Source organism: Poecilia reticulata, chromosome 21, assembly GCF_904066995.2.
Source record: "Poecilia reticulata chromosome 21, P_reticulata-male-v2, whole genome shotgun sequence".
NCBI classification, from domain to species: domain Eukaryota; kingdom Metazoa; phylum Chordata; class Actinopteri; order Cyprinodontiformes; family Poeciliidae; genus Poecilia; species Poecilia reticulata.
Genome location: NC_088850.1, coordinates 2,639,371 through 2,656,682, shown reverse-complemented (window position 1 = coordinate 2,656,682; position 17,312 = coordinate 2,639,371). Strand labels below are relative to the sequence as shown.

The 17,312-nt window shown below is 38.9% G+C and overlaps 1 protein-coding gene across 2 annotated transcripts in view; it reads left to right on the top strand.

Annotated features, from left to right (window-relative positions):
- The window catches only part of galnt14 (UDP-N-acetyl-alpha-D-galactosamine:polypeptide N-acetylgalactosaminyltransferase 14 (GalNAc-T14)), a 145,991-nt gene that overhangs the window by 127,234 nt on the left and 1,445 nt on the right, over nt 1–17,312 (top strand). The window contains exons 11-15 of one of the 2 annotated variants that reach the window (XM_081602517.1): nt 382–474; nt 1,701–1,784; nt 4,303–4,447; nt 11,098–11,217; nt 11,358–17,306. In XM_081602517.1, coding sequence (XP_081458643.1) covers nt 382–474; nt 1,701–1,784; nt 4,303–4,447; nt 11,098–11,217; nt 11,358–11,390 — 475 coding nt within the window. In that variant the 3' untranslated portion in view covers nt 11,391–17,306. Of the gene's footprint in view, nt 1–381; nt 475–1,700; nt 1,785–4,302; nt 4,448–11,097; nt 11,218–11,357; nt 17,307–17,312 lie in introns of those variants that run through there. The other variant, XM_081602516.1, reaches the window with a different exon arrangement.

The following is a 17,312-nucleotide window of genomic DNA, read 5'->3' as shown; positions in this document are numbered from 1 at the left end:
TTTTGATTTATTTGGGGGGAAAAGTACAATGAAACCACCTTGTTTCCATTTTGGGAGCTCAGCCAATCAGCAGCAAGGAAAATAATTAGCACTCCTGGATTGGCTGCTGAGTGAACAGCAGGTAGCATTTTGCCTCTTATCTCAGTTTCCTCAGCTGCATTTTCTTCTGAATATTTTATAAATGCTCTACGAAAAAATCCACAAATAATCTGAAGTAACTTTCCAACAAAAATCCACGAAGAAATGAATCCGTAAATACCGAACCATGAACAGACAGGTGTATACTGAGGAAAAACAGAAATTAACTTTGTTTTTTCTTCAGTCATCTGCCCAGAATAATTGTGTTTTCCTGCATCGATGTGTTTCTGTGTGTGGAAACAGGAACACACGGCGCACAGCGGAGGTCTGGATGGACGACTTCAGTCTGTTTTACTACTCGGCCCGACCGGCGGCACGAGGGAAATCCTACGGAGAGTAAGAGCAAGCAGAACTACGACGCATTATTAGGGCAGCTAGAAAGAAAGTACAAAAATTTCCATCAAAAAACTCAGAAATTTTGAGATTAATCTCAGAAATCTTTGAGAAAAAACAAGAAAATTTCTGAAATTTTGCCAGAAAAATTATGAAATTTTGAGATTTATTTCAGAAATTTTCTAGAAAAAGTTTAATAATTTAAAAAGTCTAAATTTTTCACCCACAAACTCAGAAATTTGGGATTTATTTCATAAGTACTCCAGGAAAAACTTGAAATTTCTGAGTTTCACAAGTCAAAAATGTGTGAGAAAAAACTCAAAAATGTTCATATTAATCTCAGAAATGTCATAGAAAAGACTTTTATGAAATTCAGAACACTTCCAATAGTCATAAATATTTGACTTTTAAACTTTGAAAATGTTCAACTGAAGTCTTGAAATTTCCAAGATTTTTTTCTAGAAAGTTTCAAAGATTTATCTCAAAATTTCTGAGTTTTTTTCTGGCAGAGATATAATCCTTTTTTCTGTCTACATTGGCCCTAATACACCAGATGCACATGTTGCGAACTCACACTCATAAGCGCTTTGCTTCCTCACTGCTACATTACACTGTTATGAATTGTGCAGATTGACTCAGCATAAAAAACGTGTTTAATGCTCCCAACTGACGTGTTTGTTGTGGTCTGAAAAGACATCAGTAGAAAACCTCTAGTCATTTAGGAATATCGTCATTAAGGCTGTTTGGGGATTCAGACTCTGGATTGATGCAGTCGGAAAACTAAAGAGCTTTTCTCCACGTTGTAAAAGAGTCTTTTCTTGTATCCTCCAGTCTCCTGTGGTTAAACCAAAGAGGCTGATGAATCATTGCTGTGAACCTCATGTGTTACTTTTATATTTTAAGCTAAGCTAAATGTTTCACCACACCGACGCGGTTTAATGGGTTGTGCGTTAGTGGCAGGTTTTCTTCGACATTCAGAGTCGGTGCAGCAGCAGCAGCAGCTGACAGACAGTCGTTCTGAAATGTCAGTTTATCTGTCAGGAACATGTGAAAACTGACATTTCCACATCAGTTTATGTCTGTTTAGTATTTCATTATCTGTCTCAGTGTTGTTCCTTATTATGGGTTATTTCACATCCTGGCTCCGGAGTGTTAGCGCAGGTGCTAGTGGCTATCTGCTGTTTATCTGCCAGCCTGACTGGCTGCTGCTTTGTTTTTGTCTCTTCCAGCATTCGAGGCAGAGTCGAACTTCGGAAGAAGCTCAAGTGCAAATCCTTCAAGTGGTACTTGGACAATGTGTACCCCGAGCTCAAGTGAGAATGCATGTGTGTGTGTGTGTGTGTGTGTGTGTAAGTGCATGCCTCTTCAGGCTTATCTGTGCTGGAAAAGCTTCTGCTGAGCGTGCAAACTTAAAGGAGAAATTTCTAGGCTGATGCCAAAAGTGGCTTTATTACCGTCTGGATCATTGTTAGAAAAAAAGATTATTTTTGATCTTTTCATACTTTATTTGCTGTTGTAGAGTTTCGCTGACTCATGATGGTAGATCATCGTATGAAAAGATGCAGCACACTGCAAAGGTTAGAGTCCAACTTTCAGACTTTATTAACGTGGCAGAAGTGCGGCACACTAAGACTGATCAGAGCAGGCAAGCACAAGTTTAGTTCAAAAGTTTAAAACGCATTAATCTCTGGAGTAATCAGAAACTTTGGTGAGAGGGAAAGTGGCTGAGAAAAGCATTGAATCATTTCTAAAAGGCTGCAGTAGCAGCATGTTGGAGTTTCCTCTGATTTGTTTGACTTCTGTTTGTAATTTTTGTTGTTTCTGTTTTGGACAGTAATCCTGTCTGGATTCGGATGATGCAGCTGGAAGGATTTTGCTCTTACTTTTTTAATTTCAGAAAGTTAGTTTGCTGTCATTTCAGGTGTTATTTGCGTTTTTGCTGCCAGTTGTTAAACAACACCTTGTTGCCGATTAATCGGATCAATAAAATTAAAATAAAATGGGTTAGTATAGAAATACAGCATGTTTAACACCTTTAATACATTTAATTATGACATTAAATATGCTTTTTCAAACACATATATTTATTCTATATAGTTTTATTTCTCTGTTTCTTTTCTTTCTGCAGTCTCAAGTTGATTAATTTATAATTTTTTCTAACTCGAGTCCAGATTTGTTGCTTTTCTAATTTGCAGATCCTGTCATTTATTTCATTTAATCTTTTATCCTGTTGACCATGACAGACGATACGCAGTTAAAAAATACAATTATATGCAGTCGAGAACATCAGAACCACTTCTAAAAACATTTAAACATTTAAACAAATCACCGGTGCGTTTACAGAATGCTGTACATGAACGTCATTAGCATAATTTGAATGTTTTGCATTGTGGTGCAGTTAATCTTATTCTCTATTAAAAAAGTTTCTTTCTTATTAAACCTGTTTCCCTCAAAACTCTTTGGTATTTTGCTGCTTCTACTTGCTGTAGATTAAATACTTTTCCAACTTAAATTAATTTTTAATCTCAACATGAAGGTCAGAAGCAGCTTTCCTCCATCCTTGATTAAGATAAATGAAGAGTCGCATCACATGTGACAGCAGCGTTATTATAGATGGAACATTTTAATTGGAAAACACACAAAAGACCCGAGTCCCGTATAAATCGACCTGCTTGTCCAGGTTTAAAGGAAAATAAAAGAGGAGAGTGATTTCCAACTTCCCCGTCCGTCACGTACGCCTGAGCGTTCCTGAGCGTCTCATTCGCTGCCTTTGTGAGACAAATCTCTCACTCAGTCCTGATTGGCTCAGCTCCCCCGGGGCCCCGGCTCCTCAGACTCACCACACACACCGTTCCTCACACACAAACACACACTTTATGTCTCTTCTTTACAAAAACACAACAGCCATGCTACATACAAACCATAAAAACACACGTAAACATTGCTGCTCCGTCCTTTTTAAAGCAGCCATTTATGCGCTGGTGCTAATCCCCCAGAATGAAATTAACAGGCTTCCTCTCAGGGGACAACAGACGTGACCCTTAAAACGCAGAATAACCTTTAACGGGTTATTAAAGGAGAAAGATAGCAGATTGAATTAATGCAGCACAGCTTAAACTCCAGTGTATGGCATAGCTAAAATCTGAACAAGAAAGGCTGAGAAAGTTTAACAAGGAGGAAACTTTTTGGACTAAGTGTAATTTTATGGCTATTTCAGGTCAACCGGTTATTGTCAGGAAAGTATGGAAAAATGTTGGGTTTTTGGCTCAGGTAGATAACACATCAGCTGGAGCTGATTGTTTTAGGCAGACCTGTGAAGACAGACGCTGCTGCAGTAACCAATGTGACTGAAGATAAACACATGGATGAGTTTCTCTAGATCTCACTGAGACATCAGGCCTCTAACCCTGCAGATGTTCTTCAGGTGATAGAAGGCCGACTTTGTGACTGTCTTTATGTGGCTCTGAAGGCTCAGCTCAGAGTCCAGCTACACTACGTTTGTTTCTAGCTGCAATAACTGAAGAATAAATCTGAGGGTTGGTATAAGGTATTATTGGGGTTTTAAACAGGTTTGTTTACTGTACTTTGTTTTCTTTATTTGATGTTTATGCATGTTTTCTTTATACGGACTACTTTTATTTTAAATGTACTAACTAAACCTAAATAATCATCTGACTCATTTAAAAGATTGTCGGTTTGTTGAACAGCTGCAATATTTATATATTTACTTATTCAAAATAAAACACCAACAACACCGAAAAGTATTTTTGGTGTTTTTAGCTTTTCTTCCTCCCTTTCCCAGCCTTCCCACTAACGTCTGCTCGTCTTCAGGGTCCCAGACGACTCGGACTCCCAGTCAGGTGTGATCCGACAGCGGCAGAACTGCCTGGAGTCCCGTCGGGTCGAGGGCCAGGAGATGCCTGTCCTCACACTGGGCCCCTGCGCAGGAGCAGAGGCGGGCCCCAGCAGCAGTCAGGTAAGTCTGTCAGCGTTTACTAGGAGAAAATACACAGAAATATGTGTCTGGATGCACAATGTGTTTGTGTTTCTATCATTCCTGGCCTGGAAAAAGGTAATACAGTGTCATTAACAATTTCACATTATGATCTGACCATCAAACAAACTTTAATATCAGACGAAGCCAGCATTCATACACCACAAATCCATCTTTTTATGCCACTTTTATCCGATCTTTTCATCCCTCAATCAGATTTGACTACATCAGATACGATAGTTTTCAAAGCCTCTGCAGTCAAAATGATTATATTTCTCTTTTACATCATTGATGTGACATCAGAAGCAGCTGATGCTCCACAAAAGCTGCGCTCTCTCTTGTCTCAGCTTCCTTCATCTTTTTATGATCTCGTGTCAATAATGTCGACTCAAAAAACTTTAAAAATGATCCATCATCACTTCCTTAAACAGTCTGTTGCTGTGTGACGTCAACGTTCTTCTTCCGTACATGCAGGTTGCTTTGGAAATTTAAACCGTTCACTGATTGGTAGAATGAATGAATCATATTTCAGTAAAAAAAATTTAATTGATAATCAAAATCTGTGTGAACGTAGCCAAAGAGAAGCTGTTTTCAAATGATTTATTTAAAAAACAATCTGACCTACTGAGAAAATATGACACCTTCCTGCTCCATTGTTGAATAAATGACTCAGTTTCACCTTCAGACTGATTATTACTAGACCTACTAACAAAACGTCGAACATTTATCAGTCCAGGATGGATTATAAAAACTTTTCTACGGCTTTAGAATGAAGGAAAACATTATTTAGTCAGGCTATCTGCTCAGGTAGCTTCACCACATCTTTATGTTTTTCATTAGTGAATATTCACCAAACAAAAGCAGATATTGTTCTTGTAAGTATTTGTTTTTCAGCCTGCTGACTGGAAGTGTGCAGCAGCAGCAGTTTGTGTAGAGGTAGAGCTGCTGTTTGCTTCATCCAGCTGCAGGTAATTCCAGTTATTCTGTCATTTTCTCTGGAATCTCATTAAAATGATTTGAAACTTGGCAGAAAACTGGAGAAGATTTGATTATGAATATTTCAAGGTCGGCATTTCTGTCTACATTTTGTAATTCTTGTCTGAAAATCTGTCAAAATGTTGCCTTAACCAAAAAAACAATGTCTTATCCCACAAATATTAAAATCCTGCTGAAAAAAAGCTCCTATTATTTTTATGCATATCCATTTGGTTGTTTCTATTAAACATTTAGAAGTCTCCAACATTGTTTGCAAACATCAAAAATGCAACTATTTGAATTCAAAAAGCTGAGAAAATCTCAAGACATTTAGTTTGTGCAGAACAGAAAACAGATGATCAGTTTCAGCTTCTGCAGGCCAGTTTATTTGTTCTGCTGTACGTCTCTGACTGTGTTCATTTTTCACTAACCAAGCACAGCAAAGCCTGTGTGTGCGTGTGTGTGCGTGTGTGCGTGTGTGTGTGTTCTCCATCCTCTCAGTTATAATTAATACCCATAGGATTCTCATTACTCCACGTTTAGAGCGAGCGTGGAGGCTGTGATTCACGCTAACAAGTGGGCTTACAGAAAGCCAACATGTCAGCAGCTGAAATGCCTGAAGGCTGGAGAAAACAGCCTCTGACTTGAAGGTGGCTGATTAAAGTCCCACAGCTCCCAGTAAAACCAACTGGGAATGAGTGAGAATGAGAAACTGTCTCTTATCCAGAGGAGTCAAAAGAGAAACGAAAGCCTGTTCTTGAGCTTCAGGAATTAAATTTAACTTTAGTTTAAAAGGGAAAACAGGAAGAATCTCCCAGTGTTGGAGGAAAATTAGAGGTTTTTACATTATAAATTATTTTTTCTTTATTCTCTTTACACTCAAATGTTGCCAGAAAAATTACAACAAACCAACTTTTATCTCATTTCTATTCACAACCTGGATATGAAAACATCTTTGAGTTTTTATTGTAAATTTATGCCGCAGCAGGATAGATGGTTAACCCTGCTCATGTAGGATCACATGAAATGTATTAATACTTCATATTTCCCTCATCAGGAATCAGCAACGAGGATAAACCAGCAACATAACAGGAAAAATCATTATTAAGAAGAAACACTGTGCAAATTAACATTACAGCATCATGCAAAGTAACGTTACTCAAGAAAACGACAATTTTGTTTGTCAAAAACAGAATCAAATGATACAATTTGGAATAATTCTCTAGTAACTACCTGTTTAAAAATAAAAATAACCTTCCCTTCTTTTCTTAAATATGCTAAAAGTATTTTGGTGTAACTGCTAGAGGCTCTTTAATGATATGAAGTCATTCTGACTGGAGAAGCAACAACGATAAAAGCACATGTTGTGGGTCAGTGATTGGATTTATTCATATTTGCCAATTAAATTGAAGCTTAAAATTTTAAGCAACTGAATAATATTCTGTTATGTAACAGCAGCTCAGCCTACAGCAGAGCTGAGCATGTTGTCCACACCAACATTTTTAATTGGCAAATCATGTCTGCAGGGCTCACTGCAAAGTGAGCACGTTTTGGCCATTTAATTAAAAATAGTCACATTATAAACATTTACAACCAGAACAATCACCTTTTTCTGCTTGTTTATTAGCTTTAAATGTCATATAGTCAGCATTTAAGTGTTTTTTTTGTTTGTTTTAAGAGTTGCATTTGTACAGAGAAGAAAAATCTTGTAATTATTGTTGAAATACAGAACTTAATAGAAATAAACATCCATCAAATCAAATTCAAACTGGCAGTAAAGTTACTATCTACCAGCTACTTTAGTCAATCTAATATTTCTACCAAAGTGACTCAATTCCGATTTTTTTGGCAATTCCAATATTTTTTGCCGGGGTCGTTCTCACTGCCAGTAAATGCTTCCTGTATGTGTTCTGCAGTGTAAACGGGCAAACGACCTGAAAGTGTCCCGCATGCGCAGTAGAGGGCGCCATAGCGTCAGCGTTCTCAGTGTTCTGCCAACCGCCATAAGAAGAAGAAGAAGAAGAAGAGCTCAGTGTTTGCGGAAGTAAACATGGAGGCTAACGGTGGAGCTTAGCTTATATATTTGAAGTTGTTATCCGGCCGGAGCAGCAAATTAACAACTTAATCCTCATATAATCCGTCATGGTTGTTGTTTTTCTTCCTTCCTGCTCGTATCAGGAGCAGAATAGTGAGATTTGTTGAGAATCAGTGACGTTCAGTTCGGATGAAGGCGGCCTGAACGTTATGGTCGCATTTGAATCGGATACGTATCGGATATGGGTCACATTCTAAAAGAATCCGACCTGAGCTGTTCACACTGCCATGAAAAGATCAGATACAGGTCACATTACGTCAAAAAGATCGGAATTGGGTCACTTCATTCTGCAGTGTGAACGCAGCCTTTGTCATAACTTTGTTGTTTTAGTCTATTTTTCCTTGTGATGTATTTCGTGTAAAGATGCATGTTTGTACCTGGGTAAAAATCTCTGAGGCTGAGCCTGTAATCACCCTGCAGATGAGAATCCGTGCTGCGTCAGTCATCTGTGACACAAATCAATCACACAGCTGCATTACCCAGAGGTGGACAGCTGTATTATAGACGGAAGGAAATCCATCTCTCTGAGCCACACAGCTGTGATTGTGAACATTAGTAATGTAATTACCTCTGAGGCTGTGAACGTGTGCATGGAAAGCTGGCGGATCGGCCAGCTTTTCCCAGGTATCACTCTTATGTGGAGCCTCACTGCTTCCTGATTTTAACCTTAAATATGTTGTTGATTTACAGATTTCAGGTGAAGACAAAGAGAAAATTGATGGGGAGTCGGTTATAAATGAGTTAATGCAGAATGTTGGAAAGTCAATGTTGCATTTTATTTTTGATTTAAAAACTTGAACTCTAGTAACATTCAGTAGATAAACCAGGGTGTTTGCGCATCCTAAAAAAATCTTAAAATATCTTAAATCCATTAAAACAGGGGTGTCAAACTCCAGTCCTCGAGGGCCGGTGTCCTGCAACTTTTAGAAGTGCCTCTGCTGCACCACACCTGAATAGAATAATTAGGTCATTAGCAAGGCTCTGGAGAACTGAGGAGGTAATTAAGCCATTTGATTCAGGTGTTTTGTACCTGTGGCACATCTAAAAACTGCAGGACACCGGCCCTTCAGGACTGGAGTTTGACACCCCTACATTAAAAAATATTCAAGTTGGCCTTAAATAACTAAATCAAAGGTCTTAGATGTTGCTTTTCATGGCTTTAATCTCATGTAGTTTATTTTTCTGTCGGGCAAAAGAATAAAAAATCTTTATTACGCTCTTTGACTCGGCTACCTGAACTGCCTCGAGTTTATTACCTAGTTAGCTTTTTTTAATCTTATCATTAGTGACTTAATTATCTGCTGTTTGATGTTCGTCTTTCCCACTGGTTCATATCCGCTGCCAACTCGTACAATGCTACTATATGAAATATGCTATTTTCTTTGCATATTTCTGTCATTATACAGGTCTTAAATTCTGATCATAGTGGTCTTAAAAATGTCTTAAATTTGAGTTGGTGAAACCTGCAGAAACCCTGATGTACGCACAACAGATATATATTTTTAAAAAACTTTAGAGGAAATAATTCAAATGTTTCTCCTTCATCTCAAAAAGTGAAAATATTTCCAGCTTTTATTTCTTGTACTTTTGATGATTCTGGCTCAGAGGAAATAGAAACCTAAAATTATGTTCCTCAGAAAAATTTTATATAATTGTGTAAATAAATATCAACCTTCTGAAAAGTTTTTTTTCTTCCACTCAACTTTCTATTCATATTCATGGACACGACATTCTTTGAACAACCAGCTTCTTTACTTTTTGTGGCTCCCCTTCAGGAAACTTGTGCACATGTTTTTAATTGAGGTGTAACATCATGAGTTTCTAAAATCTAAGTTTTGCAAAATATTCACATTTTCTGAGACGCCTCAACTTTGGATTTTCATTATCTGTGATCCAAAATCTTCAAAATTATTACAAATAAAGACTTGAAATATTTTACTTGATGAAAATATGTAACATATGAGTTTCACTTTCTGAAATGGAGGACAAGATATTAACCTTACAATAACAAAATATGATAACTAAGAGAATTCATACTTAAGAACTACCAAAAAGCACACACTCAGCAGTTTTTCATTGAGCGCTGAGGTTGTAGGTTTGGTTGTGTTGGGACTGAATCTGAAAAGTGCAAAGACACGCAGTAACTGAGCGGCGGTTGGCTCCAGGTGTGAGATAATGTATTGAACTGGAGCACCAATTAACCTCTGATGTCATTCTATTTGCAGCAGTTCGATAAATCAGTCAGTGTGAAATAAAGCCTGCAGCGTTCAGATGTTCTTCAGAAAACATTTTACCTCAACTGGTTAGCTGGAAAGACCTCCGCTTCTCCTTTTAACCATTTTCAATACTAAATACTTCCAGAACTTGTACAGGAAAACACAAAGCCAGCAAAATCTATGGGATTACATGTAAAGGGCTTTGCAAGCTAGCGCCTAGTCAAAGATCCTCAAGTCAAACTTTCAGTATTCTGATATCCAGACCGCTAGACAACCTGAGGTTCACTTGGTGGTTGGCACACTTCTGCTAATCCACTGATAGCAAAGCTAAGTTTTAATTTAAAGCCTCAGCATTATTGCTAACAAGAGCTGTTGCCTTGCAGCAAGAAGGTTCTGGGTTTGATTCCCGGCCCGGTCTTTCTGCATGGAGTCTCCATGTTCTCCCTGTGCATGGTGGGTTTTCTCCGGGTTCTCCAGTTTCCTCCCACAGTCCAAAAACATGACTGTCAGGTTACTTGGCCTCTCCAAATTGCCCCTAGGTGTGTGTGTGTGTGTGTGTGTGTGTGTGTGTGTGTGTGTATATATATATATATATATATATAGCTGGAGAGGCACCAGCACCTCCTGACCCCATTAGGGAACAAGGGTGCAAGAAAATGGATGGATTATTGCTAACATTAAAAGTGTTTAGCACGCCTAGCTTCCAGATATATAACAAAGTGCTAATTTTGTTAGCTGTTTTGTAAACTTTCAGTTGAACAAAGTTTGACTTCTCTGTTGAAGTTTTGATTATTGACTACTAGGAATTTTTCAAGGAGGTAAAAATCTGATTGAAGCCTGAAAAGTTGGATGCAAACTGTGGATTTTGGGCCATAGGGAGGTAAAAACGGCTCAGTGTTAAAAAACTGCAGCAAAAACATAAAATCCTACTAAGTATTTTATGTAAATATCTTGGTACACTTTTGTTTTTTTGCAGATTTGTGAAAAACTGGAAGGACTTATTAATGTAATTTGGAGTCCAGAGGGCCACATCAAAAGCTACGGCAGGCCAGATTTGGCCCCCGGGCCTTGAGTTTGACACCTGTGGTTTAAAGTGACAGTTCAGTTCTGAGAAGTGTTTGCTTCAATAAAACATGATCACCATCGTCAAAGTCCAGGGTGAATAATTATCCGTAAAAACAAAACACTTGAGAGTTTAACCTTCTGAAATGAGAAACATTTTTCCTTGTTTGTAAATTAACGTTAGAATTTTCTGGCAGTGAAAGAGTTAAAATGTGCAGAAAGCTTAACAACACACCATGGCTGCACGCATTGATTAATAACTGGAATATGTTTTGTTCCTGCAGGAGTGGGTGTACACTCACGGCCAGCAGATCCGTCAGCAGCAGCACTGCCTGTCGCTGTCGACCACCTTCCCTGCATCGCAGGTCCTCATGCTGCCCTGCAACATGGCGGACGGGAAGCAGGTCTGAACACGCACACACACACACACACACACACATCCTCAGCTCAGACTGACAGGTCTGCAGCACGTAAATAAATCAAAATGTTAATTAACCTGGAGATGAATTTATATAAAAACTGACTGATATTCACACATGTGCAGATGCTTGGTGCGTTTTTGAGCGTGCAGCTTTGAAAACAGACACTCACGCATGTCATTACCTGACCACTGGGCACCCAGAACCACCTGACCACCAATAAATCACCGGAAGAAGAAGGAGAGGCAAGGGAGGGGTGGCAAGAGAGGAAGGATGAGGAAGAGGAGGGAGGATGGAGGAAGAGCGAAGACGAGGGGTGGCAGAAGATTTTCTCATTAAACCTCACCAACTGTTCCATCGTGGAAAATCTGCTCCGGTGTGTTTGTGTTCGTCGCCTGCGGGTTCCTGCGATGTAAAACCAAACCAGAGGACGCGTGGATCCAATCACACTCAGGAAAACATGCTAATATTCTGATATCTGACATGACGCACAATAAGATTCAGTTGTTATTTCATCTAAAAGTCACCCAGGCAGAAAATGAGAAACAAAATGAGAACGAAGGTAAAAACATAGAATCAGGAGAGGAGGTGAAAATATAAAACAAAAAACGTCAGAGCGGTAAAAACGAAAGGGAAAGAAAGAGGAAAAGCACAAATACATATAAGTAATCACACTTATAGCCAAAGTATTCACACCCCTAAAGCAAGTTTTCCCTTTCCAGCTGCTAAACTAAAACCTGCAAACAAATCCAGGACTAAAATAAAATGCATATTGCTCAACTTTTTAATAATTCATACTTTTTTTTGCATAGTCATATCATTGTGAGAGAGAAAACAATAGTCTTCCACTATTTTATTGCATTTCCAGTTCAGTATCACTGCAGTCGGCTCAGTGTAACCAGGATAAGATATGAGAGGATCACCTGCATACAAATCCAGATCTGATTGGCTGATCAAAACTTCACAACTGTTATTCAGTTCAAGACACAATTCCTAAAACAGAATCTTTTTAAGGTACAGAAAACTCCAAATCAAGCTTATTTTACACTGGAGTAAATGTTTGAACTTATTTCTAATAAAACTTTATTATTTAATGGATATTTGTTATTTTTCTGGCTTCACCCACTGTGTGTCAGAATGGCCCAGTCAAAGCCCAGACATACCTCTAACTGGGAGTTGAGGTTCACAGTCTCCATCCAGTCTGACTGAAGCTGAGGTCTTTTCAAAGAAGAAAGGGTGAAAATAAAACTTACTTTGAATCTCATGGTGATGATGAGACAGATTGTTGTTATTTTTAAAGACAGTGAACGCATCGCTGTGCATGAAGAGGCTGGAAGAGTGAAAAACAAGCTGCAAATGAGGAGAGGAGATAATTCTGCAGAGATGTGAAGAATTTAAAATGATTTTCTGAGAATTTATTGGAGGTTAAAAAGACAAGAACAAACAAAATGTACAAGAGATAAAGAAAAAGATGTGGAGATGGAAAAGAATTGAAAAAGAACGAAAAGATACGTTGAATTATACATTTGAAAAAGAAGATACAGCTTGAAGAAATGAATAAAACATGAAAATAATGAAACAAGGAAGGAACAAATGGAGGATGGATGGATGAAAGGCAGAGAGAAGGAAGGGGAAAGAGGGAGGAAGGAATGAAAAGAAGAAGGAAGGATGGAGAGTAAGAAACAAAGAAAAGAGGAAGGAAACATGAAAGGAAGTAAGACAGTAGGAAACAAGAATGAATGAAGGAGAGTAGGAAACAAAGAAGGACATAGGGAAGGATGGACTGTAAGAAACAAGACAGAAAAGAAGGAAAGAAGGAAAGTATGAAACAATGACTGAACAAACGGTTAATGAATAAAGTTCATTTCCAAACATCTTTTCTCTCCCATTTTGCTTGACTTTGTTTGAAAGCAGCCAGAAAGTTGAGGAGGGAAACGTCTCACCTGGAAACGTCTCACCTGGAAACGAGCGTTCTGGTTTCCGTCGCTGTGCTGGAATATTTCCAGATCGTTTCACTACGTTAGCAAAACAAGACTCTATGCTGAACCCTGGAGACGGAGGATGTTAGGGCGACGAGGGGGCTGATGTTTGGGTCTGGATGCATGGAGACAGACAGACAGACAGACAGACAGACAGAGAGGCAGCTGCAATACACCTGCAGGAGGCGCTGCTGCTGCTGCTGCTGCTGCGTCACGGTTACGCACGAACACACCATCTGGGTTTGTTTAGGCCGTTTCTGTGTGTGTACTGCAGCCGCGCCGCTGGAGCACATCTCTGTCATGTAAATGAAACGTGTAAACCTTTGTGCTGACACACCCTGTGTGTGTGTGTGTGTGTGTGTGTGTGTGTGTGTGTGTGTGTGTGTGTGTGTGTGTGTGTGTGTGCGTGCGTACGTGCGTGTGTGTCAGAAGGCAGGAAGTAGAGCGATGATGGCTAATTAGAACGACGATCCGGCAGAGAAACTGCCCAGAGCTGACAGGTGGAAAGTGAGAGAAGGAAAAAATGCAGAGAAGCAAAAAAAACAGGGAGAGAAATAAAATTTAAAAAAACACATAAACAAAGAGGAGAAAACTGGAATCATTTTAAAACTGAACTTCCAAAGTATTCTGCATAAAATCTCACTTACATAAATGAAGCAGCAGCACTTAGTGTCACATTCATCTTTAGTTAATTGCATGTCTGCCTGTAAACACGTTGCTACACTTAATGGTACCACAGATTGTGATAAAAATGTCTCCATACAGAATGAAGCAGGCAAAAAGGAAGAATATTTTAGCACATTAATAACCTTTAGCTAACAAATCACAACGGCTGGAAATGTCAGAGAGAGGCGAGGAGAAGTAGTTTATTCTCTTTACTCTACGGAGTCCTGACTTTACGCAGTATACAAAACTGAAACACAAAATATCTGGAATATTAATAATTTGTTCCCTCAGAAACTCTGTTTGATGTTTTTGCACCAAACAGTCTAAACAGCTTTGAGAAAAAAAATGTTTCTGTCAAAATGACAGTTTTAGAGCCAGACTAACAGATTTTTTTTTTAATTGCAAGAATAACATTATAAGAGGAAGAGAAACAGATAATTCACTTAAATATGAGGGGAAAAAGTCATTTCTATAAGAAAAAAAAGATTCTGACAGAAAAACCTTTCATCAGCTCAGTTAGAGATTGGAAGAGACTTTAGATTGGGTCAAAGGTCAGTGATCCTAAGTCCACATCACAAATCTTTTCTACTATAAATATGTTATTTTACATATTTGTTAAAATTGTCACCATGTTGTGACAGCAAAATATGAGACAGATAATCTGTGAAAAGGTCGATCGTCTCCACTTCCTGCCTGCCTGAGCTGCTACTGCTTCCTACCAAAACCAACCAATCAGAGCCAGGAGGCGGGTCTTAGCGCTGTCAATCAGCTCACGTACTCACTGCTAAATGTGCTAATGGTGGAGAAACACTTACTGTTCCAGGAAAATGTTCTAGCTGTCGTCATCGGTGGCTATGCTAACTAGCTTTAGGATGCTGTGATGAGCTAGCTGTAGCGTAGCAGAGAGAAAGAGGGAGAGGAAGAGGGCAGCGCCACATGGAGGATGATTGGCAGCGCTAAGACCCGTCTCTTGGCTCTGATTGGTTGTCTGGTTGGCACTAGCAGGCAGAGGAGCTCCACTTTTTCACAGGTTATTATATTTACTGTCACAACATTGTGACAGTTTCAACAAATATGTTTAAAAAATATCTTTTATAAAAGTTACTTCCTGCAGCTGTAAGGAAAATAAGCTTATATACTTTATTTAAGGAAAATGTATAACTGTTTTCTTTTAAGATGATTTTTAATATTTTTTATTATACATTTAATGTTGTTTATCCCCAGTAAGAAAAGCTGCAGTCCTACAGCTACTAAGTCAAATCTTAATAAACAAACATATCAGAATCGCTCTATAGGAGTTAAAGTTCGCCTTTCGTTTTGAAATCATCCAAAATGTTGCTTTTGCAGTCCGCAGACTGTCTCTGAAATAAAAAAAAAAGCTCAGGTAGGAGAGCTGAATAGTGAAGTGAGCCGAAGCCTCCCAGGAGGAAGTGTCAGGCCTGTGGTGACCTGGGATGATGAGATGCGCTCTCAGCTCCCAGCGGTCGTCTGCAAAAGGAACAAAGTGGCCTGAACTTTACCAGAGCTGCTCTGACTTGCACAAAGACAGAGTAACGCGACGCGTTCCTCTCATATTCGATGTCAGCTCTGCTGCAGCAGCCGGTAATGAGGTGAATACTAATTGATTTACTTTTAATTATCCCTCCCTCTTTTTTTTTCCTTTCAATTACAACCCTCAGCGGCCCGTCGCTGCGCTGCGACGAGCGCCTCGTCCTGCCAGAGTTACAGCAGTTATTTTACAGGACAAAGCTTGCATGTGTGGGGTTCGGACCCCGCAATGCTGAACCAATCAGATCATGTTCATGCTCCACATCCTGACAAACTCTGAAACTCAAGTAAATCATGGATATGATTTATATTTTGTGCTTTAAAATTCAAATTTTGACCCTTTATCAATTCTCCAGTCTGATTGGCTCTCAGTCTGTTTCCCAGCTGTATGATATAAATAATATAAAATCCTCCATTATTGCTATTTACACCTACACTCACCTCAAAATCTAACATTTAAATTTCATTCAGTACATCTAATTCAGCCTCAAACGGAAAAAACAACTCGTGTCATTTATTTTACGGTGATACTTTCTGTTTTCTCCCTCATTAAGCAATATAAAATCATGATACTTTAGTGTAAAATGATTTCCCCCCCTAAGCATAAGCAATATTTCAAAGAAATAAACAAAAGCAGATTCACGCCAAGATGGAGGGCAGATTTTGAAGAGAGCTCCATCTAGCGGTCAGTAAGAGGAATTACAAATAGATATTTACCTAAACTTGCCAACATTTGAGGTTATAAACTGAAAAATATTGAAATAACAGTTACATTTTAGCAAGATAGTTACAGAATGGTGATAGTAAAAGCTTTTCCACATAATATGAAGGGAGGTCAAAAGATTGGGACTGAACAGCTGTGTAACCATAAGAATTTTCAAGATAAAAGCTCTGTGCTTTTTTTTTTTATCAATCAAATCAAAGTAGTTTTTTTCCTTCCATGCTGTCAAAATGGCATCATTGTGAAAACATTATTTAATTTCAAGAAGTTCTCTTCAAATACAGAGACAGTTATTATTTTAAGTCTATTAATCAGAATGGTAAATGGTAAAACGATACGCAGATCGGTTAAGTGCCTTGCCCACTGGCACATCGACATCAGGCAGGAAGCTGGAATCGAACCTTCAACCTTCTCTTCCCACAGTCACCTGACGTTGGTATCACTGTTGCCACAGCAACAAGATCCTGTTGCCTGTTTCCCCCATGAATGTGTAGATTTTCTCCAGGTACTCCGGATTCCTTCCACAGTCCAAAACAAAATGTTTATCTGTGATCATGATAAACATGTGATCAATATCAACGTATCAATGATCCATCAGAATATTTCACTAAACTACGACCCAGAACTGCACAGCATTCTGGGGGATGTAGGCAGGGCATTATCATGAAACGAGCGAACCGCCCTGGTGTTTGTCGTTGTGTCTCTGTGATGGACTGCTGACCTGTCCACAGCGTCCCCCGCCTCTCCCAAGGACAAATATGTCTGCAGGACAGACATATGTGTTGGTTTATCACTGAATATGTTTCCCGAGTAGTTACTATAAGTTACCTATACTTGTATATGGAACCGTTGTGAATGGTGTCTAAGCTCTTCGGTGAGCAGCTGTGAAACATTTTCTTTGTTTTTATGCTAAACTCGGTGACAGAACCGTTGTCATATTCGGAAACGTGTTTCTCTGCAAACGGCTGCATTGTCTCCGACTCGCTCTGCAGAGCGTGACTGAAGACCTTTTCAGAAACGTCTCGGGCGAATGCAGCTTCCTGGATTAAAAACATCCTCTTTCAAATGCAGCACAGTGTCTGAGCGAGCAGCAAGAAGGTTGAAGAAAGCAAAAAAAGAATAAAATATTAGCATACAACTTTCTGTTTTTTGTTCCTGTCCTGCAG